Source organism: Odontesthes bonariensis, chromosome 1 (assembly GCF_027942865.1).
Source record: "Odontesthes bonariensis isolate fOdoBon6 chromosome 1, fOdoBon6.hap1, whole genome shotgun sequence".
Taxonomy (NCBI): Eukaryota; Metazoa; Chordata; class Actinopteri; order Atheriniformes; family Atherinopsidae; genus Odontesthes; species Odontesthes bonariensis.
Genome location: NC_134506.1, coordinates 30,516,184 through 30,541,514, shown reverse-complemented (window position 1 = coordinate 30,541,514; position 25,331 = coordinate 30,516,184). Strand labels below are relative to the sequence as shown.

The following is a 25,331-nucleotide window of genomic DNA, read 5'->3' as shown; positions in this document are numbered from 1 at the left end:
TATCACCAGATGGATGAGATTTTGGTGCATTAGAATTTTGAGATCCTTTTTTATCATGCATAATTGAGATGTAAACGACAAACATGTTTCCTCAGGTGGTTAAGAGCTGAGGTTTTACGTTAGCTCAGAATCTTTTCTTTCATCTCTAAATGCTCCCGTCTTTACTGTTAATGTGTAGCTAATTGTGGAAGATTTTGTTGCTTCTGGATAGAGTCAGGTTTGTTTTTCTCTATATTCTAGTCCGCACGTTAAAAGCTAGCTTGCTGTAGCCTTTTACTCGATAACTGAAAACTATTTTCTGAATATTTTTTGCAGCTTTACTGAAAAAAAAATAAATAAATTATGCAACTGAAATCAATGGGAAAGAAATCTTTTCTCTGTTCAGCACATAAAAACGACAAGGGTCAATTTCACACATCTGCTCATTAATCCATTATGTGGCATCTGACCCATCACTCAGGCATGGCAAATGGCTAAAATCCTCACGGCTCCTCTGATACATTCAGTCTGAATCTGTATATACACTTTAGTATGTTACTGTGGAAGCCAGAGCAGTGAGGGTCAAGCTCTAATGGACGCAGCCGTTCAGCCGCTGGCTATCAATCAACCCCAGCTGATTTTGAATGCGGCCCACCACGTGCTGTGCTTTTGCTCCGGGTGAAAGAAGTAAAAAGTCAGCTTTTCCTTTCTGTCTCTGTGTGGACACGTGCAAGTTAGCCACAGAGATGGGCAGCCGCTTTCCTCCAGGTCCAAAGCCTTATTGGTCTCCTCACAGAGTTGTGCTTGTGTGTGGCAAGCAGCAGACTTAACAAACTGTTGGGCTCAAACTGGATAAGGCCAGCTAACCAAAGCCTGGGGCACGGACAAAAATAATGATTGCAATCAGCCTTTCATTTGTGAACCGCTGGGGTCCACTTATCACTCTCATCATTGTCATTCAATGTGAAGTTATTTACACCTTAAAAAACTGTGTTCTGGTTCGAGGTTTGAGGGATTTATAATATCCATATTTCTCCAGGACTGAGAGAAATTGATCAGCTATTTATCACAAACCTGACATCTAAGAGAGGTGTGCTTGCCAACCACACTACAGTATCTGACTCTATAAAAACGCTGACGGGAGAATATGAGTGATCCAGGTCCATATAAGACTGCATCCCATCAAAAGCAGCCCAAAGTTCTTACTGGAAGGATTGACCTATTTACTCATTCATTCAATCTTAAAAGGAAATGAGGTACAGAGATGGTAAGAACAGGAGTCATTGTTATAATGAAGCACCTACTATTGACTGACGTTACAAGCCTGCAGAACATCTTGATTTTATGAGTGAGAAGAAAGAAAAAAAAAAGTACAAAACCTGAAGTTACAAGAGTGCTCCAGCACCATCTAGTGGTAGGATACAGCACACGCAAACGTAAAAAAAAAAAAAAAGTATTTAGAAACAGTTGCAAAAGTACACACAATCTTCACTCAAAGACAAATAGTTCTGTGATTTTATTTTCTTTACAAAAGAAGAGATTTGATTAGACGTATTTGCTCAAGTAGACAGTGGGATCTACAGACATTCTGTTTGATGGGAGGGGAGTTGAGGTGAAGGAAGAAGACAGGGGCACGGGGTGAAAAAAAAACATCTAGATTTTGGGGAAATATAAAACCGTTTATCATAACTAAAGTGGTTATTTCACGCATAAAAGAAAGTAAAATGCCAAAGCACATAGTGAAAGGTATTGATCTGCCATTGTTTATTCAGGAGTACGCCTTTGTCCATTATCAGAAGGTTTTTAACTACATTTATGCTGAGACTTGAGATACTTCATTGATTATGGGAAAAAATGGCTGGAGCCTAATCAGAAGCTTTATCAGTGTTTAATTTTTCACAGTCATTACACGAGATGCTGTCATGACTATTACATCCTCTTCATAAATAGTAAACAGTCTTGACAGATACACATCATCATCAATTTTAGCAACTGGGAAGACGCACCAAGATCGAGAAGGTGGTTGTGTTAACGTGGGAAAAACAGGACCTTCCAGATAATAATGTGCTGGCATTGAGACACTGATGTGGTGCGATCACCTGCGGCCAAATGTGCAGCTGTTTACAGATTGTTCCTCTGAACTTGCCAGTATGGTTTGCAATCACCAAAGGGTTTTCTAGCTTTAGCTTCTTGATGTTTGCTACCACAGGTCTGTTTCCCATGTAATGTTTCATAGTTGCAGTGGCTATTTTAGGGCTGCTTAGCCTTTGGTAATATTATAAATCATCACAACCTAACTGTGCTTCATCTGACATCACCTACTGCATTCACTTGCACTCAGGCATATTTACGCTTAATATTTCTGAATGTTTTGATTTGTTTGTCTAAAATTAGGATGCCCCCTGGCAGGTGGACTTTTGACTCCCCCCGTGTTTTACGTTACATAATTAAAAGAATGATTTGAGCAATACAGGCACATTTGCTTACATGAATAGATACGAGCTAAGATTTTGTTTAGCAAAAGTACGAACAAATTCTTACAAGTTAAGCTGTAGTCGTCACCCTCTGCTGGAAAATATAACAAGTACATCAAAACACCTGGAAGAGCAAAACGCATTTATCACAGCTCAGGAGATATAAAGTGGCTCATTTATGGTCGGAAGTATGAACCTTAAGTCTAACAGCTCTTATGCTTAAGCATCAAAGGTGGCATTTGAATTTTACTTCTCTGCAAACAGAAGCCCAGACCGTTGGTTACTCGATATTATCTGGCGCTTAACCTTTTGAATCACGTTTTCTCAATGAATAATATTAATGAGAGCAGAACCACTAGTTATTTCATAAAAGTCTTTATTCATAAACTTGATGCAAGTTTACAAATTACATTGTCAAAATCACCCTTGCAATGGAAAAAAAAAAAAAAAGGAAACCAAACCAAAGCATGCTTACAGTGCATAACTTTATAACCCGGCCACCGCAGTTAATGAAGCAAGGTAACAAACCCAGAATAGTTCAGATCTCAGACCAATGTGTTACTTGTCTAAGCTGAGAAGTTCTTGTTAGTCAGACATGTGTTGATGTAAGAGAAGCTGTTCAGTGTACAAGACTCAAGTACACCGATTACTCCAGAGATCGGCCTCATGACGCAGGATAACAAAGCTTCTGATGGCACCCAAATCTCAGCCGTTGTTTTTCCTGGGAACCATCCTGGCTTCTTTAAAAGGTAATTCAAGCTCCATTGTCAAGTCTGTGTGTCAAGTCATGAAAAGATGGATTTATCTAGCCTTTCTAGCCACCGAACACAACCAATCTGTCTTCCAGAGTTTTTTTTTGAGGGGGGGGGGGTACCCACTGATATACTGACATGCAAAATACAGCAATATCAAAGAAAAATTGTAGCTGTGCTCTGAACTCCTCATCAAGCGCAGGTTAATCCGAGGATCGGGAGCCATCTCTGCTCCACATATCCAATCATTCAAAAACACTCAATTAGTAATCCTTAGCCTAAGTAACGATGTGTGTGGGATGCGACAGCAAAACACGTCACAATGCCAACAGGTAAAAACGAGGGCGTAAGTTTAAAACGAGGAGAGAACACAAAAAAAAAAAGAAAAGAAAAAAAGAAACATTCAGTCTTTGCCATTTGTAATGATACTCTGAACCAATCCTTTGCAAAGAAGAGTGTGCAGTATGTATTCCTGAGTTTGCTTCTCCAGAGAATGCACGGGTGGGCTCAACAATGTGACCAGAATGAGGTGATTAGTACATTACCAATGCACATCACAACAGCTAACAACCATGCCAATGATTCGTAATATGTCCGATTTTATTTAAAAAAAAAAAAAAAAAAAAAAAAAAGGAAAAAGAAGGAAAAGGATCATCCGTTTTAATCTGCAAGTCTAAACAAATGTCAGATGTGCTGAACGGGAACACGTTTGTTTAAATGAATCCATCCATTGTGACTGAGGTTATTGTCACCCTGGGATTTCAAAAATCAACTCCAAAATGAGGACTGACTGTATGAAATGGCATAACCAAGCCTTATACCCCGGTTATCAGGACAATATACTTCAAAAGACGCAAAGAAGCCACACAACAGAACACCCACAACAAACGTGTAACTGCATTAATTGGAATGCTCCACACAGTTTTCTGCATATTATTCACATTACATCAAAGCCTCAGCATGCTGAGGGGTACAGCAGTGCTGAGAGTGGTCATGAATAGTAACCAGAGAAGTGGTAATGGGAACAGCTGAGTCTTTCCTGTGGTAAATCTGAACAAATACTCTGAAAACGGAACAGACTCCAGTTGACTCCCAGGTGTGAGGCTAGAAGGTATGTGGTGGAGACTATTGCTGTGAACACGTGACTGTGGCTGCATTTTAAAGCAGCCTCGAGTTTTAAGGAAAAGTCAAAAGGTAAAGGTCACTTTTTTTCCCCCCCGGACAGCTGAATTGGGCAGGTAGTCAGGATGCTAACCAACTTCAAGAACTAAGCAGGGGACGACGAATCTTTATTTTTATTTTTTTTCATAATACCATGTCTTCGCTGCATAGTCTTACTGAGGTTCATGTAGTTTAAGCGGTTAGACATGAATAGCCAAACCTCTGATATGCCACCAACAGCTGTCTGTCATTATTGTTATGGCAACTGTTGGTATGATGTGCCATCAAATGAGGGGAGGGGGGTGGGGGGTGGCATGGTCAGTTACCAAAAACATTAGGATTACAAAAAAAAAAAAAAAGGAGAGAAATGAACAAAACTGCAGTAGTCATTAAGCTTACATAAGAATATGGTGCACTTTTGTTTTCTTCTAATACTTCAAGATAATCCATGAAGCAACTTTTTTTTTCTTTTTTCTTTTTTTTTTTTCTTTAGTCTAAACAGGTCTTGAGAAGTTGCAGTGCCCCAACCATTAATAGTCAAGTGTATATAGCAATACGGTCTCTGCCCAGCCAAAGACCTCGACAAGGTTACATTATAAACAATTAAATCCATTTGCAGAAATACAAATATACATGTTTACAGCGGAGTTAAAATCAACAACATAACAGTGTGATCCAATCCATACATGCCCCTGCTTTGCCTGATCATGCTTGTTCTGCCGTCAGACCGACCACACGTCAAACCTCTCCCACAGAGAGTTGTCCAGCTCTGGTTTTGGGATGATGGCGGAGAGCTCCAAGTTTGAAAGTCAGCGGCATGCTGTTCTGAATCGTGGGATGTCCCTTCATCCTCCTTCCAGGTCAGGGCCTTAAGCTTTAAAAGATAAGAGGTATGAAAGCAACTAGCCTCTGAAGTTTTTTTCCCCCGCCCCCTTCTCAAAGGAGGGGTCTTGGGATTAAAAAGATGATGCGTGAGCGCAATATTACAGAGGCCATCCAAGGAGAGAAACGGCAGCGGTCTGTCCACACCACCAGCTTTATCTAAATGTTCATCCCAGCTACCACAGCATCATATCAGGAAGTGGTGCATGCCAGTCTCAGATCCAGTGTGTGGCCAGAGAAGCAGAGTCTGGCACCTGGAGTGTCAGACTGCCACTGCAGGAGGATAAAGCCATGCCGCACCTTTCAACTCAAAGCCAGAAAGTAACCTCGGGATGCTTGATGCCAAAACCAAAGGGTGAGCCTGCATGATATCTAGTCCACCAACTTTCGGAGTATGGGATCAATGTTGCCGTCGGAGAGAAAACAAACCAAAAAAAAGAAAACCCTGCATCATACAACAGATGTACAGTGAGACGAGTGCCTGAAGAGAGGACACTGTGCGACTAGCAAAAGTATATCCCGTTTTAGGCTGGGGTGAACGTATCTGTGTCCATGTGCTCGCTTTTGGGTGGTCAATGTATGAGGAATTTGGTCTGGAGCTCAAACTGTCATGTAGGAAAAGAAAATAACTCGCAGGATAAAAAAAACTAAATTGGTCGCAAGGAAAAGAAAAATCTAAGACATGTGGTCCCAGTGCAGGAAAGGCAACAGTCTGTATTAGCCGTCCTCCTTGGGGGGTGTGTACCAGCCTTGAAGAGAAGCACAAAGAGCACAGTGAGTACAGGGTACCGGGACAAAGACACCAAATCCATTTCAACATATGCATCGTTTTCGGCCTCACTGGCTTGTGTCTGCATTTCCAACCATCTCTGATTAGTACAACAATCAAAACACAGCAAGCCACACAGTGCTGAACGGTTTGCACTCAGGACACATGATTCAGCAGGGCTTTCAGCTCTCATTTTAGTTACAATTAAATGCAGCTCAATGCAGCCCGACAGGAGTAGATGCAACTTACATAAAGCCGTCTGCGGTTTTATTTTTAAAACTCACCGTCATGCTCAAATGAGGTCAAGGACAACAAGAAATTTGCATTACTGCACATTTCCTCCCCCAATAAAATACAAATCCAACTTTACCAAAAGAACTAATCAGAGGTGCTGATCAGCTCTGCTTTCATTTGAAGAAAGGAATGGTGAGCTGAATGCTTTCATCACTTAGCATCTTTCTGCTTTATGGGCACTTCACATCTATGTGAGATCACACAGTAAATCCTTCAAAGGAGAACCTCTATGCTTATCCGATGATGTCAGCTAAACAAGCAGTGGGTAGATGTCACCGAGTGAGGAGAATGTCAGGGGGGAAAAAAACTACTTGGAGCCCACAGGAAGATATTTTATTGTTATTGCCTCAGTATAATTCATGCCCCAAATGGAGTGTTGTAAACACTTAGTTTTTAAACTCTGATTCTTATTTCGTGAAGTGACACTTGTTTAACACGATAACAACAGCCGTAATTCAGTGTCAAACTGTTTCTGATACTCGAGGTCTACGAGTGGACATCTCCTCATAACCACATCGAATACCTGACAAACAAGGTTGTTGAGAGGAGTTAAAATTGTAAATAATGCGACATAATAAATGCAATAAAAGGCTTTTAACAGACCGTGTGAGTGGCGTTAAGCTGATCACAGGGAATCGGCCCTAAAAATCCCAACCATTTCGAATCTGGAAGCATTCACTTCCGGACGAGAAAAGGTGCCGCCTCTGTGAAACGGTGAAGGCCCGGTGATAAAAGGTTTCAAAATTCATCACTCTTTGATGACATTTCAATGATGGCACTATTCAGCAACGTTTGAGAAATGGAAAGCAAGACAAGTCATCTCAATAGTACAAACACCCGACTGTATCAGTTACAGTACGCATCTCATATCAGTTAAGCGCGTTTTCTTATTTTATGTTCCAAAAATAACACAAAGCAATACATAATGCCAGTTAATGGCCTTCTTCTCTCTTTTATGAGGGCAAATGTGGAAGATTTTTTTCCATCGTCACTGGAAGACGTGATGAAGAGGAACATGAACCAGGACTATTAGTTATATTGTGGCTACACTGAAAGCATCATGCATGTGGACTGTTCACAAAGCAGCTGCTACAATAATTGAAACTTAGCAAAAAAACAGTGAAACATATTTCAGTGTTTTCATGGATCCAAAAGATGAAGGAAGTCCAATAAAAGCTTGCCGTATTGTGCTGCTCGCGACTGGACAGTGCACGAGCTGCAGGTGCCTCCGCTAAGATGAAACGCTCTACAGCACATCTGCTCCCTCAATGTTTCGCACATTTTACGTGTTTGGGTCGGGATTAAAGTCAAGATGACATTACAGCCAAAGTGATATTGATATCTTCAAAGTTTAAATTGTAAACAATTGATGTTAAATCACTTGCACAGTGTACAGTCTCTATGCATGTTGCTTTTATAGATCCTGTTAGTATTAACCCCAAAGACACTTATACCAGTTACATAAATGTAGTGTAATCCTGTGGCCTACATGCTTATAAATCCAAGCACCACTATCCCTCCGCTTTGATGTAAAGGGGAGATTTGGTTTCAGTAAACAAGGTCATTAATGCAGTCTGTATGAAACCGGAGACGGAGACACTCACCGTTCTTTTCATGGATCTGAACCAGGGATTTGTATGACTGCTGTGCTCTGGCGAGATTGTACTGGTTCTGCATTACAAAGTTAAAATGAAAACAACTTCAGTATTTGCATCGCAGCATCGGGTTAGGGTGACAGAACACAACGAGAACCCGTGGTCTTCTATGGATTGTTGATTTTGTAAAAACATTTGCGTGGATACATTAATCAAACTCCCAACATTCTCATCTGCTCAGGAGTAAAAGTCAAACTTTACGGTACAGTACAAAGAAAAAAATAATTGGGAAAGTTACAGCCACCAGTAGAACAACAAATGAATATCAGAGTAAATCTAAGAAACAAAAAATACTGTGACTGAACCCATCATATGTAGCTACTGAAGGACTGCGCCCACTCTGCTTATTTGCTACCCTCATAGCAAAACCAGTACTTTGAAGACATTAAAACTGTAGAAGTTCTAATATAATACTCTCAAGTTACTGTAGTTTCAGAGAACTTTATAATATAAATATTGTCAGGCTGAGCCATTGACCCTTCAACACGGGATGTGACCCTAAAGTCTTGACCTGCGCCCACTGACGGCACACGCTGGTTTACTCCAGGTCACTGTCTTTACCGAGCAACAACAAGCTGCACCTGTGACACAGATCTTTTAATGAGGATGTGTCATTGTTTTTCTTTCTTTTCTTGAACTTCTGAACATAAAGGAAAAAAAGAGAAGCCCCATTAAATATAGATTTGTGAAAAAAGTTACAAGTAAGTGAAAATTAAGGTGCTGCCACAAGGAAAAAAGGATTACAAATATAGCACAGAGCTAAGTCTGGCAGCAGAAAACCAACAGATGGCCCAGATAATTTATCATGCGAGGCAAACAGTATCAACAACTTGAAACGACATCGTCCTCACTTACTTTATTGGCTCCAAACTGCACTCTGGCTTTTCCTTTGACTAAAGTGGCATTGATCTGCATGATGACAGACTCAATGGAATAGGCACTGCTCCAACCCTGCAATCATGAAACCCAAGGACATGAAGAGCAGTTTTCTTTTTTTCCTTTTTAATATGAACAGATACTAAAATAATGCACTCAACACACCTGCTTGGTGAGAAGTTCCATGCACAGGGCGCCTCCTCCCAGAACATAACTACAGCAAGAAAAAAAAGAAAAAAAACATGTCAAGAGAAAGACGCTTTTCTAAAAACACTCAATTGTGACATGAACTCGGCCTGTGTTTCATGGCGGTAACTTGAGTAAATGTACTTACCCTCCAGAAAGCACTGGTGACACAACCCGGACGAATGGTGGATCGAAGGGGAAATTATCCTGCGCGGACAACCAGCAAAGATACTTCTTAAACAGTCTTCGAAGAAGCCAAATTCTATTTAACTTACATTCATGCTAAGTTACTTTTACTCACTTTATATGAGAAGTTTAGTAATATGTAATCCATTCCTTCCTTTTCCTTTAAGACTTGTAAATCACTGTGTAACGGGCTATCCGGATCCACCCTGTTGGCCAATAAACAGTGCAGTCAGTCCGTGTTTTTTGCTGACACGGTGAGAGAAAGGCAGTAACACACGTTACTCACGTCCTCAGTTTGATGTGCCACTCATACAGGCTATCGTTAAGCAGCTCCACTGAGTAGATGCCTGAAATGGAAATGCGTTTCATGAGTCTGCGGTACCAAGTCCCACTGCAATCAATGCATCAAGATGAGTGATTTAATCTCATTTTTCATCCCCCCAATGAGTCAAAGCACAGGACGCTTCTCACAAGAACAAATCTTCTCATAACAGCGAGTTGGAGCAGTCAATACGCCCGAAGTTCTACAAAACTAAACCCAATACGAAGCCCCTTAACTCCTGACCATGTATGCTGCAAACTGCAATGTTTCCTTGATGTTAAGCAGTACTCCTCTGTCATAAGTAAGGGAGATAAATCTATCATTGCATGTTGGATTTGTGCAGTGTAATGTGCATACCTGTCTTGTAACTCTGAGACCTATAGATCTCTCTAAGCTCCTTCATCAGGCGATCAGAGGCTTGCACTGAACCCGACACAGCTCCCTGCAAAATTATACATGCAAAAACAACAAAAAAAAAAACTGTAACAACAAAGACAAAGATCACAGTGCTTTGGAATTTACCGCTGAAGAAAACCTGTCACTGGGATGACATCAAAGACACAGTCTCGATGTCAATATTTAGATCAGTGCAGCCCTTGAGAGAATTTTTCAAAAGATCCTCAAAATACATATATATATATATATATATTTTTTTTTTTAAAAGAAGAAGTCAAAGAAGTGTATGACAAGTATGCAATATTGATTTCACAGCTATAATAAATATATTTTTCTATTTTGACACTTCAGATCCTGAGTCAGCTGCACAGCTGAGTCACTGAACAGGATTATGGAAAAATCTCATCCCTTTCCAGTGGAAATACAACATCTTTCATAAGATTTTGCTGCCTGGAGGGGCAAACACCAAGACTAACTTGACAATAGGCTGTATACAAGTGACTACAGGTAACAAATCTCAGATATAAATCGCATATCACATTTCCCCCCTTTTCTCCATTCATGCTAACCTACAATAGGATTGATGTTAGACCCCCAATAAACATCAACCACCCATTTCACCAAATTAAAGACCTACATTCAAGTGGTCTTGTCTCTGGTTCTTTCGGATCTTCTCCAGGATTGCCAGATTCTCCTTCTCGATGCCATCGTCCTCGGACTTCTTGCCATCCACGGGCTCCTCTTCTTTCATTTCATAGTGGTCCAGGTCTTCGATGTCCTGATAAATTATATTTTTAAAAATGTATGATTGACGAGCAGTAAAAAGATATATAAAACAAAGAAATGCATAATGTAAAAATTCACAGTTGAATCGTTATCATGAAATAAAGTCTATAGATAACAATAAAGTCAATAAATAACAACAAGTGTGCAGGAGGGAAGATGGAGGGATAATGTTCCTACAACTAAATTGCATAAAATTATCCACCACCTAAAACACTTCTTGTAAACATATGTGATTAAGATGACAGGAAAATACTTAAACCTGTATCATCACACATCAAACTATCAAAAATACAGCAAGAGCAAAGCAGCAGGTGTTAAATCAAAGATGATAACTTACCTCTCCCATCTCCTCCTCCTCCTCTTCTTCAGATGTGACCTCCTCTGTTCCATGCTGCAAACACACACAAGACCTTAAATCCAACTGTCTACAAAACTTAAACTAGTCTAGCCATTATGTGAAACAGAGGACCACCTTTGACTGACCGTGACTGCTGAACAAGCATACTAATCGGCTGTGACAAGGGCCCCCCGTCTAATAACCAAGGCTCTCTATAAATCAAACTGATGTTTCGTAACCATCTCAAGTAGTTTAGAAAAGCAGGTAAATGTCCCATTTCAAATGAGCATCTTACAATCATCAAAAGTGAGCAAACAGTGGACAACAGTCAAACCGTACGGTCACTGGGCCGCATTTCCTCAACACGAACCGACTCACACACACACTTGCCTTACGGTCTTGTCCCACAGGACCTGCAGGCAGAGGCTGGTCCAGCATCTCCACATCAGGATGTTGTGGAAGGTTGTACAGCCGACAAAGGTCACAAATAAGTTTTTTCAACTGCTGCAAAAGCTAGAAGGGGGTGGGGGGACCAGAAAGATGAAAGGACACAGACTTACATTAGATGAACTATTTACGTTTGCAAATGCAACTTATGACCAATGCCTTCTGGCAGAAATGTCAGTGTGCGTGTGTGTGTGTGTGTGTATATTCTGTTTGAATGGGCAGGACTTTTTTCCTTTCGAATCACATGTTCATGGAAGCAAATGAAGTGATCCATGACTGTGCCAGGTAGAAGATAAGGAATGACTTCCTTCCTCTTTTAAGGTGTGTTGCGAGAAATTCAAACTGAAGCTAAGAAATATTGCAAAATTGTTGAAATCTGTAAGCGTAGCAATAAATTTAGAGCAAGGTACTGCCTTATTACTATACAACATAAGGATATAAACATCATACAACTCACTACAAGTGCTGCAAACAAATGTAGGGAAACTAAAATGTTTGTACTCCCAAAGAAAGAGATGAGTGTTAACCATTAACCGATGAACAAGGGTAGCAACATATGTGCGCATCTCCCTTTGAGTCCTGGAGCCACTCCCTGGGCTTTTTACCCATCCCCTTGAGTGTTGCATTAAACTTGTTATTTTCAAGACGTATCATACTAATTTTTTCTTTCGAAATATTGATAAACACTATACCAAAAAAATGTTGCCTCTCAAATAATTGTATTTCGTATTTATAGCTTAATCAGAGGATGAGAAATAAAGGTTTTAGTTGGGAGCGACAATTCTGTCAAACTGCTCAGAATCCCCGCGGTTATAGGAAGCTGTTTTCAACCTATGTTTAGGTCTTACAACCCTTCTCTGAACAGCGCCCTAAATCTGAGTTAAACTGCCAGAAGAATTCTGCCTTCTGCAAAATTTGGTGCAGCTCAAATAAGGAAGACCACTAAAACATCTGTGCAACAGAAATAAGCAGACTGATCTTATCTCATCACAAAAGTCAAAGTTCGTACTAACCCGACACTCATCTTTAACAATGCTGTAATCTGAAATAACTGAAATTCATAAGCAAATTTAAAAGCCTTTATGCAAAAAAAATTAATAAAAAATAAAAAAACGGGCGACATTTCCTTAAAATGCACATTTTGAGTTGCAACAGGAAGTAAGTAGGCTAACAGATCCCAGGATGTGTCCGCATAACTGGGATTTCATAAAGAGCTGCCTGTCACAGAGATCTGGGGTCTCATGTATAAAAGGCCGAGCAGCTTTCCAACTGAAAGCGGGCACAGTCACATAATCTGAGAAGTATGTACGCCAAGAAAAACTGGATCCTTTCCACACATTTCCTTTCAAAGTTTTAGAACTGCAGTAAATGCAGCCAGCTCAGAGAGGTGCACGGATGCTGAAATCTAAAAAAAAAAAAAAAAAAAAGTGAGAAAAGGGTGACTGTGCAGAGTGTGGCTGATACAGGTTGGCGTGCAGGAAACTCTAATCTGCTGTCACGCTAAGACACGGTGGCTGTAATTTTACTGCCAATTTACAATTAAAGAAAATCTACATCACTCACAATAGGTAGGCCGGATACAGCTACACAATGTAATGATAACCAATGTCACACATTATGAAGCGGAAACTAGGGGGTCCAAAGGGCAAGCACTGCGGGCCCATCCGAGTCAAGCGGACTCGCAGATTTAAGAGGGGGACCATCAGAGTGCACCCAGAGTCTCCACGGCAGCTGACTGTTTGCTCCTGCAGAGACCAGCTGTGCACCAAGCCCCGACTGTGTAGACACAGCATGGTCGGGTACAAGCACTGGAGTCACAGAATGAAATTGATAAAAATCTTTGCCATGAGTTACAGAAAAATTATGTATTTCGAGATGTAAGTCGCCAAGGCTAAGCCTACCAGTTATATTTCTTTTTTGAACCATTGTGTTATAACAATGAACAGCAGCTGTATTCACCAGGGGTTTCCCTTTCTGGAGAGATTGATCTGTACGCCTCGGCAACTGGGCAGTCCCTGACGTAATTTCGTCCAAATCACAACAACATAGTTGTCCAGTTTACTGACGATCGTGGTTGTGGCAATGTAAGAAGGCCCGACAGTTGTGGGAAATTATATCCAGATGGTTTTCAGGAATAACAAGACAAGTTCTGGATGAAATCACATTTGCCTCTATTGCTAGGGTAATGGTAATTTGTTAAAGATGATGCTAGGTGAGGTTTATAGTTTCTGATGTTAATCTAAACCCTTCTAGATTACCAGATACATTTTGTATCAGCTTACATAAATATGATTGTGAGACGTACACGAATCTGCAGGACAGTCGTCATTTAAACAACTGCTCGAGACTTTGTGCCGATGCCGGCTCATTCTCGCCACATTCTTTTAAACACACACCGAACAGTACGTGGAAACTAGCATATGTAACCTTTTCTTACTTGCACAAGGTTAATACATGAGACGCTTGGACCGTAACGATTTTGGAAATAATCCAATGTCATGGCCCTCTTGTCAACCGAAGACGTGGTCGTCAGCACGTTCATCAAATGCCAAAATAAAGATTTCAGATTTGAGCACAACATGCAGGCTGTTTATACTTGAAAGGCCTAGTAAAATATGGAATAATTTTCTAGTTCTGAAAATCAAAGATATACAACACTAAAAAGTCCAAACTCAAAAGTACAATGAACTCTTACCGAAGTAGTGCAAGTCTTGCACTATTGTGGTAGTCTGGACTAACCCCATAAAAGCCAACATTAAGTGTTTATCTGACTTCAGCAGACTGGCATTATGTCTCAAAGATTCAAAGAAAATCTTCCCCGTGCAGCAATCTGGTCAGTGCTCATTCAGTAACGCACAATTAGGTATGTTAAGTTCAAAGTGTGGTATTTTTTTGCAGTCATATACCTCATACTTTTGGCAGAGAATAAAGGTATTCAGGTCAAAGCTAAAATCAGTTCCCACCTGACATAACCCCACATTTAAAAAGAGTCAGGTGAGCATTACAATTATCTTCTGGACTTCATTCTTGTTTACCTTAAACCAACCAAAATAGCGGATTATTTGTTTTGTTTTTTTGCCTGAAATAAGCACTCTGCAAGACTGTGACATCCATATCATCTAGTGTATTTCCAATATCCAATCAAGACTTAAGATGTCAAAGGTTTCCAGGTAAATATTTGCTGTCAGAAAACCTTTCCAAAGTGCCCGTAAAAGAATCGCTAAATAACCAGGTATGGCTGACCTACCAGAGTGCTTCCTTTTCGCACATCTTCCAACCTCTCCAAAACTTGCGCCAAGCTCGGGTCATCAGAGTCCACAAACCATATCGGTGGCGTAGATGGATAAGATTCCTGAAGACAGCAGAAAACAACATAAAAAAGACAGTTGCAACAGTATATTTGACCACCGCTCTTGTGTATAGCAGCACAAAACACACATTCAAAACATAAAAACAACATATGTAAAACCTGAGGTGACGACATTAGCATTCTGGACGCATCATTAGCCGAATGCTAGGTTAGCTTCCAAAACGTACAATGTATAGTTGACCGATCGATAAAATTGCCTGACAACAGTACTTAGCTCCCACTGACACTGGCTAACGAAACTACGCATCACCTGTCCCGTACAGCAGCAAATTGTACAATTGTAGAGGTAGACTGCTACCAGATTAGCAAATTGAGAGCCTAACTTTAGCTTGCTAACACCCAACAAGGGAAGTATATAACTAGCTACACCCCGGCACTTGTGTTTCTTTCTACTTACCGTTATATTACAGTGGATAATTAACAGCTTTTCCCCAGTTACATTAAACTGGCAGCTCAGCTCGTCAGGCTTCCAGTCAATTATCCTGAACCTTTCGTGGTTTGGATCAAAAATGGACTCCAAAAACTTCAGTTCGGCCTTCAGCCCCGACACCGACATCTTCCACGCATCTCCGGCTGGGCCGCTGGGGAGGGGGAGAAGTCGGAGAACTTAGCTTTTAGCTAGCTCGGATAACAGCGTACATTTGACAACAAAACAGATGTTTAAAAGTACCGAGGAACAACTGGCTGTCCCGATAAATGTTGTGGATTTTCAGTGACAGCTACAACCCTCGCCAGGTTAAATTTTAGAGCAACCGGATAGATTTGCTAAAGAAGTAGCTAACGTTAGCTAGCTTCTAGTTAGCGTATGAAAAAAGCGCAGTGCTTAGCAAGCTGCTAGCGAGCTAGTCCGTTGTTGTTGTCTTTCCGTCTATTGTTGTTGACTGCCTAGGATAGCAACATTTTTAAGGTCTCGCAATGTCCCGTGATCGTCTCCTCACAGTCCCATCGTACACTTCAATGACATTTAAGTGACTGGGAAACAAACATATAATTTTTACAACCTGACCTATAATCCGGCTATAAGGATAGTGTTTTTCATCCCAGTGCAACTGTAGCTGGCCTCTTATGGGGTTTAAAGATGGCGTTTGGCAATCTCCCCGTTCCCGCAGAATCCCAGCATTCAGTGCGTCCTCTGTTTATTTAGGGATAAGAAAATAAAGAAAAGTTTATGACAGTGGAACATGTCATCAAATATTTATAGCGGACAATGGTTTCACAGTGAATGTAATTTACTTGCATGAGAAAAGTAGCATTTTCCTGCCCTGGATTTAAAAACCCAGCCTTGAATACGGGATGATTTTCCAAATTATTTGAATGATTATCTTATGATAAAATAATTTTATTTTTAACATTATGCCATATGAATAATACTTATACTTTCAAATTATAGTTATAATAAGTAAAACTTACTTTTAGGCTACTCAAGTTGCCTACATTCTTGAAATGGGACTCTGTTTTGAGTATTGTGTTTTATCCAAACTTTTATCAATATATGCGGTGGTCAATTAATTTCCCACGGATATATTGCGCACTACTCCCCAACATTTATTAGACAGCATACCGTCTATTTTAGAATGAACCCAATTTGTTAGCTTTGCATTGCTGAATATGAAATCCATGGCTTCCGATTGTTTGGCTTCTGACCTTTTACAAAATACAGTATTTTGTTTGGTTCACATTCTATGTGTAAGCTGCCTACTCTCAAATGTCAGTTGGTCCACCAAATAATGAATTTTCCCTCTACTGCCTCACTGTGACGGGGTTCCTGGTTTGAATCTCAGTGTGGGATTTGCCTGTGATCCCTTCCAGTACTCAGGCTTTCTCCCACATTTAACAAACATACATGTTAGGTTGATTGGTGAGTCTAAATTGACTGTTGGAGTTAGTATGAACTCTGTGGTTGTCTTTTTTGTCTCTGTGTTGGCCATGTGTTTTGTCCATGTGACTTGTGTGCCTGGCCTCTCTGCCAATGGTAGCTTGGATTACGATAGAATAATTTTTATCCTTTGTAAGCTCACATTATCATAATAATTTCTACTTCTGTGTAACTGCTTATGTTGCAGATATTGCACCTATGCAAAAGAATATCTGCACTCAGAGGTCGCCATTGTCTGCTCTCAGTGCTCTCAGAAGAGAATGTCCCACAGCCTCGGTGGTATAATGTCTGCTCTGAGAAGAGGATATTCCACAGCCTCGGCATAATCAACACCACTGTCGGCTTCCAGACGGGCAGAAGGGAATGTCTTATGACTTGCATAAACAAAATGCAAGCCTCTGCCTGTTTACCCTATAGAAGCTTGCTTAGAACTTTGTATCTTTGAGCATTTGCATCACAGCCTCTGTATGTAGATGTTCCCTTGTTGAAACATGTTTTTTTTTTCTCATATTTCTCTAATGTCCCTGTATATAGAACTTTACTTCTCGCAGGTACAAAGGTACCATGCTACTTACATACTGATGCTTCAGTTTTACTAGGCCAATGATGCAACTTATATTGGTGAGGACGACCAACCAGAAGTTTTCATGCAGGATTTTTACCAGTATCAAATTACTTTTACATAGCTTCATTGATATTTTCATTCCAAGAGAGTCTACAGAAAAAGGATAATGATTTCACCATCAGTTACTTTACAGACCCCTGATCAAAAAGTACGTGCAGCTAATTTATCCAACATTTTCAAGTAGGGGGAGCACAGTAATGTTTTTACTTGGCATCTTTTTTCTGTTTGAAAATAAACATGATGTCAAGTGATTATTTTTAATAGCTTTTATCAATGATTCATTTATAATTTCCCACAACTAACAAAAGCAAGTGATAAAAAAAAATTACCCTTTCACTTGGTTTAGTACGACCCCTTGCAGCATAATTTGGCCGTCAGTCAGTCCTTTGTTGCAATTTTTAGTCCAGAAACATGCTTGCTTTTAGGCGACATTGTCACAAAGCCCAATCACGTACATGCCCGTGTAATACAGCTGTTATCGCATTCCAGATGCTTTTAACCCTTTAGTTATTGACTGTTCCTTAATATATATTGTTTACCATCAAATCATTTTTACAAAATCTTAATTTCTTTGACTACTCTTTATCACTTGGCTGCAGTTTGAAGTTAACGATCAATGCTTAGTATGTGAGCTTGCTGACATAAAAAGGTCATCACTCTGAAAATGTGCCTATGAGCAGTAGTGATTTAAATATGGCAGCAATAAAAATAGGCTTTATGTGCCCAGAATGTGAAAACGTGAAGAATCTTTGATGGACACTTTGATACTCACAGCTAGATTTTGGACTGGTCGATTGAACACTTTAAAGAGGAATTGAGCCCTAATATTCACTTATATACATGTACATTACATTGATTATTACAATGTCACTGAATTTGCTGACAGTTTTGAGCATTTAAGTGTGATTGCCTAAACAATGTCATTATTGACTTTTTGAGTAATGCTAAACAAATAATGAGTCTATATCAGCCAGACCCCTAACCCTTACTGGAAAAAATACCTCTTATGTTTTGATTTACTCTGCATTGTAAAATGCTTTATCATGCACTGTTTTACTTGCTCTCCTTTACAACCTTTTAAGGAGTTCACATGGCAGATTGAAAAAAAAGAGATAGATAATATTTGTTGAGGTCTGTCTGGTAGGATATTTATAATAAAATTAAGTTGAATTATATTGCCTCAAAGATGATAATACTATAAAAAAAAAAAATCTGAATCTTAGATATTGTTTTACTGACTGCATCATCAAACCATTAGTATTAGTATCTGCAGCCCACTAGGGTGCAGTGTTGGCTCAACATCATGCCATAGACAAGATTATGTTATGGATAATACCCATAGTGTTGGGCAACTGTCTGTTACTGTGTATCAGGCTAAATGTATGTCTGTAATTCAGATCTCAACCGATATTTTATGGTTAAGCAAACTGGCAAAGTGTTTCTAGATTATATGTATCAAGGTAAGCTCTTTTATCACTGTCACTTGGAAAAAATGAAATCTTCCAAATATTTTGGAGTTTTAGGTTCAAAGCCAGATGGATTTTGATGTTAGGAAGATCACATTAAGCCTTCAACATTCAAACCTTTTAGTCCTTAAATATAGTTAGACTAGACAGGGTGGGTTGCCATCAGCGCGCAGCAGCTTAAAAGCAAACTTTACATGCCATCTCTAATATGAGTAAGTCTGTTATCGGTAGATATTTTGGAGCAGTTGACTGGTCCAGATTAGTGCTTTTCTGCAGCTTCTAATTAGGCTATCATAGAGTGTCGCCTTAAATACACTCAACCTCTCTTTTATTTGGCCTTCTGCAAATTAATATTCCATTATAGGCAGACGACAATGTAAACAGCCCACTGAAATATTACTGGTAAAAATTCAAAGCTTCATGTCAAATTTACTCATAAGCATGCACATCTTAGAACTGTTATTACCTATAAGTCAATTCAGTAAATATAATGTAAATTTAGTGTTCGTCTATCATGTTGCAGTCATGTTTGACTTGTCATTGTTGTTTAAAGGCCTATCAAAGAAGCTCGTGGTGTTGGTTGAAATATCCAAACCTGTGCCAGCCACTGATAAAATACCATAGACCTACAGCTTCAGAACCAGGTCTAATGTGAATGACAGGATTACAGAATTCTCCTATGAACACATCTGTCTCATTTTTCTCTAAGCCAGCTGCAGTTTTATTCCATTTATATTTATGTGATTGTTGACCAACAAAGTCACCATGGAAAATATTGCATCTGAGTGTGATAAACTCTAAGAATCAAACTGAACTCTCTGAGTGTGCAGTGAGGTCAGGGACTTTATTATTGTAATGGTTTTCCTGGAAAGGTCAGGGTTCCAGTCTGGTAAACATAATAATTCATTTGAAGGTTTTGGGTCAGTAACTGTGGAAGTCGGGCTATATTATCAACACAGGTGGGAGAGCTACCCTGCTCTCGTGGTCAAATGTGAAATAGGCACAAACAAAAATCCTTATCTGTATAGAGATGGTATGTTTGTTTATTTAATCATCGAGTGATACCCACCGTGCCTTTTAAAATACAGTCTTTCAGTGTCTACAAGAACGTTTGTGGCCTCCTAATGAGGTCGGAATTATCACCCAATAATCCCGAATAACATGATCTGTAACACTTAATAGATGCGATGAAAAAACAGATTGTGTTCAGTCAGAGGCTCCTTCAGCTCTGCTGCAACATAGAACTATACAGGAGGTCAGTCCAGCTTACAGCAACAGCCATAAACAATGACTGTTTACAGTGAATAATTCTGAGTTAATTTCTAATGAATAATTATGCACTCTAACACAATCATTTCACTGTACGATTAATTGAATATTTTTAATTAAATTCAGTTCAATTTAAAATGGGCTTTCTCAGTTAGTGACTTGTACTGTTTAATTTAAATTATAAAGGCGCAAAGTTTCTTGAGTTTTGTGTTTTCACATTCTAAAACAATCATATACTTTCAGCCTTTCCACCTGGTCGCATCACTTCATTTAATTGCCAGGGTAATTCCAAAACCGACCCTATGTTTACCAGGTTGACTTTTCATTTGCAGGTTTAATCGATAGTATCCGTTCTGGATGAGGGCTAATTACTCTACATTGATTGCTTATTATGGACACTGTGAGACACTGTCCTCTATATGCATTGGCTGTTAGAATGTCATGTTATAGCAGAAGGCAGATGTTGTATAACATTTCGCTAAATCCAATTAATCTATCCAGCTAAACAAGTTACATCCACTGCTGAGAGGGTGACTCCATGCTCCAATATCAATTATCATTGTCTTGTTTTTATAAGCAATCATTGTCTTGTGTAAAATACACAATCCACCTGTACGTATATTTCCACAGATGATAATAACATTTTTCATGAGCATCAATATTTCACAGCTAAGAAAAATATTGTATGCTGTTCTTTATTGGCTGCATAGACGGCTCCACATCTAATTCACTCAAGAAGAAGACAAATTCAGGGGGAGGACACAGGCGAGAGAATCATAGAAAGGGGCACCTCAGTGTTCTATATTTTAGGCTGAGCATATATGACATAATTCAGGCAAAGCACATCCGAAACTGTCACAAAGGCAAGTCCAAAGGCTGTCAAGTGTAAGAACACACTTAAACAAATATCTTCAATTGCATCCTGATTGTCTTTTCTCTCTAGTTTTATGATTGAGCGGTGGACATGTAGTTTGTCAAAGCATGGTTCTGTACGCACTAATAAAGAGGCAGATTGCTGTTGTCCTCTGTGATTTATCCCACTCTTCTGTCCTCCATCTGCACGAGAGGAAAACTTAATTAAAACCCTGTGTTGTCACCTCATCTCATCCCAGACAGCAAAAACAAATCATTTCCCACCATTTACAACCTTTATTATTTCTCCATGAAAAACACCACCGCTGACGTCAAAGGGGGCAGCATCAAGGCTCTAAATGTCATCTTTCTCGGGACGAACTAAAACTTAATTTTACGATGTAAACACTCAACTGCTGGCACGTTTTATTTTTGTCATCCCACATCTCTACAAAGTACAACTGTTGACAATTAGGTGGTAGTTTTCTAATATAAAAGAATGTCTATCTTGTTATTGGAACACAGAATTAAACCATGCCCTATTTAATGCCACGCCTTTTACAATTATCTTTGAAACAAATTCTAGCCAGGTTGAGCACTTGAAGTTTATCAATGCTAAAAACAAACATCTGCATCTGAAGCAGGTGGTGTTAAACCACTGTCTTATGGGTATTTGGAGGCACTTAGATGTTGAGCTTTGGATCACTGAAGCCATTCTTCAAGCGCTTCTACTGCTGATTCACCACATACAGAGGAGCTGTTTGTCAGAGGTGACAGCGCCATCCTCACCAGGGAGGAGCACTATATATCCAGTATTCCTCTGGGAGACAGTGAGCATTCGAGGAGAGGCAGAGAGGGAAGTTCATATCCAGGATGCAGGGCCTGGATAGTAAGGGCTGTCGACAATATGTCTTGGATCATCCACACAAGAATGAGATTTCAGTTTAATTACAGAGAATGTTTATCGCTTATATCTTTTATCCGTCATGTAAATACACAACTATCTGGACAAAAAGCCCCTTGGTGGCTTTAAAATGTTTCTCAGGGTGGGCAAATAATGCTTGCTGTACCAGGGGAAAACTATACGGAACACTGATATGTAGAGGGAGCCACTGACCCCCGTCCACTATCTTTCCTTAGAATGGGCATAGTCGAAGATGTGCAGATATTATTTTATATTCTTTTATCATTATAATTATGATCATATTATATTATTTTACATATATTTTCTAATTACAGTAGATATGGTTTTAGCTTATTATGTAAACGTTGTTCAGAATTCACTGATTTTTTGTACAGATGGTGTAATCATATGTGTGTTGACTGAGAGGTATTTTACAATGAAAAGATCATCAAGATTGAATGAAAATACACATTTTCTTTGTGCACCAGTGTCTCCAAAAACATAATTACTTTAAAAAGGCACTTGTCAATTCCATGGGTCTTAGTCAGTTTAAGTGTCTCTTTAATGAGGCCACGGAGGGTCATTATTCTCAAATAGTACCAAATAAAGAGCAAATGTCACCTTGAACTGCAGCAGCTTCACCAGAAGTGCCAGGGCACTTCATCAAAAGAAAAAGTTAAAGCTGTAGATGGAGTCAGGTTTGAAGGACAAGTGGAGAAGATTAAAATAAAAGTGCACTCAGAGGCATGTGGAAATGTAGAATGAGGTATCACATGGGTGAGCTGATCCTGATCCAGTGGTCATGATCACACTTACAAAAAAGTAGATTACAACATGAAAAGATGGAAAGATGGCTTTCACAATATTTCATAAAGTAATGTATTCTTCATGAGTTTTTCAATGTAATGGAAAAATGCGGTGTTGTGCCAGCCTAATTTGATAAGGGTTATCTGTGGAGCATCACTGTTCAGTGGGATCTGTTGTTCCTCATATGGGCTAACCAAGTAAACTGCTACCTAATCACATTCAAGCCAGAGTCTATTTACTTTCTGGGGCACTGCTGCTCTGGCAATAGGCAGAATGGGTAGGTGGAAGGGGTCTCATAAATGCGTGCACCATTGCCAATCTATCCATCCTAATGCAAATATAGTTTACTGGGCCAGAGAGAGACCTTGACAGGCTGACATGTGGGGGAGGAGGCACAGCTTAAATCAATTAGCTAAGAGGACAAATATACTCTAAATCATACTCTATCTGGCCCTGGCCAACAGGCCTGAAATGGAAGGCACATGAAGAAAGAGAACACTTCCTCAGTCCTGGCCAGAGTAAAGAGTAAAAGTACTGTTTCAGCTAACTCTGATAGGAGCATGTACTTAAAGTTGAACAATGGGTCAAGCTTAAAGAAAAACCTTTAAATCATTCACGACCCAAGTTCAAGCTCAACCTTTTAGGCAGTAATGCCAATTGGTTAAGGTTGGAAATTTTTTAAAATTTTTCGGCTACATTGCCTTCTTTTTACAACATGATGACACCCTTGTGGATTCCATTTTCTGTTTCCATGCCAGTATCTTCACGCGGTTAGACATAGAAACCAAAACTATTTGGTGAAGGTGAGAAAATGATTAATGGTGGGGACTACAATACTTCTTAAGATTTCAGCCGTCACCCTCACTAATGCCATTTTTATAATTCCCATGCAGTTTCTGTCACGACCACAAGAAATTGCACACGCTACAAATGTTTTTTATAGGCCCTTTCGCCCTGCATGAGCATACATCACAAGGGACATATTTGGCACACAATTGATCATATCTTTTGAATAATTTTTATGTAAATGGGGCACCTTGACTACGTTTAAGGCCGTGATATGTGTCACATTTGATCCTTTTTGTAATTCTATACATCTCAGTCAGTGGTGTATGACACAAAATATCTCACCTTGGCTTTGTTTCATTCCACATGGGCTGATAATGGCATTTCATGCCTCGTTCATGGCTACTATAAATGTTTCTTTGACCCAGTTCTTACTCTAACGTAACGTAACTTAACTCAGCCAAACACCACTGCAATGAGCTATTTAAGCAGCATATTACAGTTACATTTGTGTGAACCGCTGAGCTCAGCAATCCTCTCAGCACAGCTGCCAGAAGCATACGCTAAATTATTTATTGTAGGCGGAGTACTACAGTGAGTGAACAAATCCTACTCCCTTTTCTTCAACAAGTCCCTCCAAGCACAACCCATTTTGTGTCATCTCAACCGTACAATTAGCTACATAGTACGTTTCTTGACTGACAGAGCATGGCTGAGGAGGAATGCAATCAAGAAACTTTCTTTCAAGTGTCGACCCGTCTTCCATCTTGTCCTGAGAATATGGCAGGGTGTGGGGAATAGGGAGGGGTATCATACAGTGAGCAAACGTGGGGACATATGGTGGCTCTGCTGAGAAGCTGTAGGTGGTAGATAACATTTTCCACAAATGATTCTGATCACAGTGGAGACTTCGAGAAGGAGAGGGTCCCAAGGGGAGAAACACACCATCTGGAGTCCTACAGTCAGTGACACATCCAATTTACCTCGACCTGTGGACCAGTCAGTAACCTCTCTGTAGAGCTCACCAGGGCAGAGGCAAGAACTGGAGAGGTTAGATGTGGTCAGAACTAAGAAGATACTTTTAGGATTACTCAGGTTTTGCTCCAAAGTAGAAAAGAGCAGAATTAACATTTTGTGAATTCATTTTTTTTTTCTGTTTCTGAGCTGTATTTGCAGTCTCTTATTAGCTTGAGACCTTTTCAAATGGCAAACTTCTCCTCTAATTGCCCTCTTCAGCTGCCATGTTATAAATAGATTGCAACATAATTCATTTCAATATTTTGATTACAGAATAGATCTAATCAAGCCAAGGACATTGCCCTAATCTTGCTCAGTGGTCCAATGCTAAGGAGGGGCACTTGCTTTCATACCAAAACATAAAATGATTATTAAGCTGGGATTGAAAAAGTCATCAGTCACATTTGATAGCTGGAAGATTTCTCTCTGTAATTATTTCTCTTTCTTGTCAAATATCAAATAAATGCGTTAGTATCAGTCAATCAAAAAAATATATAAACAACAAAGTGCCATGTTAAAGACATTAATCACAGCCAAATTACATTAGATGTTCCAAAACATTGAAACTCAACATCTAAAGTAACTAAGAAACAACTTCTAACCAAGTGTTCTAATGTTCGGAAACAGAATCTAGGGATACATAATCATCCCCACCATACAAAAATAGGTACCGAACCCCATTAGAAAGCCTGATAACCTCAACGCGAGGAGAGCTGACCTGAGATTGAACATCATGGATTACCTGGATACTTGGAGTCTGCGTGGCCCTTTGCCAAGGCTAAGAGACAAAGTACCTTCTGAAACTCTTCAAGAAGATGTGAATGCAGCATTACATACTATACCTACGAGGACCATCA

The 25,331-nt window shown here is 39.7% G+C and overlaps 1 protein-coding gene across 4 annotated transcripts; it reads right to left on the bottom strand.

Moving 5' to 3' along the window:
- Window positions 1-3,813: 3,813 nt before the first annotated feature.
- Window positions 3,814-15,965, bottom strand: ube2q1 (ubiquitin-conjugating enzyme E2Q family member 1). 4 transcript variants are annotated; one of them, XM_075464076.1, is made up of 14 exons: window positions 15,879-15,965; window positions 15,270-15,453; window positions 14,750-14,854; window positions 11,446-11,568; window positions 11,056-11,109; window positions 10,570-10,710; window positions 9,894-9,978; window positions 9,501-9,561; window positions 9,330-9,420; window positions 9,177-9,235; window positions 9,008-9,056; window positions 8,822-8,917; window positions 7,916-7,982; window positions 3,814-5,997 (listed from the first exon to the last, which is right to left on the bottom strand). In XM_075464076.1, the coding sequence occupies exons 2-14, from the start codon at window positions 15,426-15,428 to the stop codon at window positions 5,966-5,968; spliced, it is 1,122 nt and encodes a 373-aa protein (XP_075320191.1). In that variant the 5' UTR covers window positions 15,429-15,453; window positions 15,879-15,965; the 3' UTR covers window positions 3,814-5,965. The 4 variants fall into 4 exon arrangements, with proteins under 4 accessions (XP_075320191.1, XP_075320184.1, XP_075320200.1 ...); XM_075464069.1 differs by having other exon boundaries at window positions 15,543-15,963; XM_075464085.1 differs by having other exon boundaries at window positions 15,874-15,956.
- Window positions 15,966-25,331: the final 9,366 nt, after the last annotated feature.

What these genes read in the sequence shown, in the direction of transcription:
- ube2q1 (XM_075464076.1), bottom strand. Translation starts at nt 15,428, where the DNA reads ATGTCGGTGTCGGGGCTGAAGGCCGAACTGAAGTTTTTGGAGTCCATT. An exon ending in GTCTCAGAGTTACAAGACAG is followed by an intron (nt 9,562 to 9,893) that starts GTATGCACATTA and finishes TTTCCATTTCAG; the next exon opens with GCATCTACTCAGTGGAGCTG. An exon ending in TGCAGTTTGGAGCCAATAAA is followed by an intron (nt 7,983 to 8,821) that starts GTAAGTGAGGAC and finishes TTTGTAATGCAG; the next exon opens with AACCAGTACAATCTCGCCAG.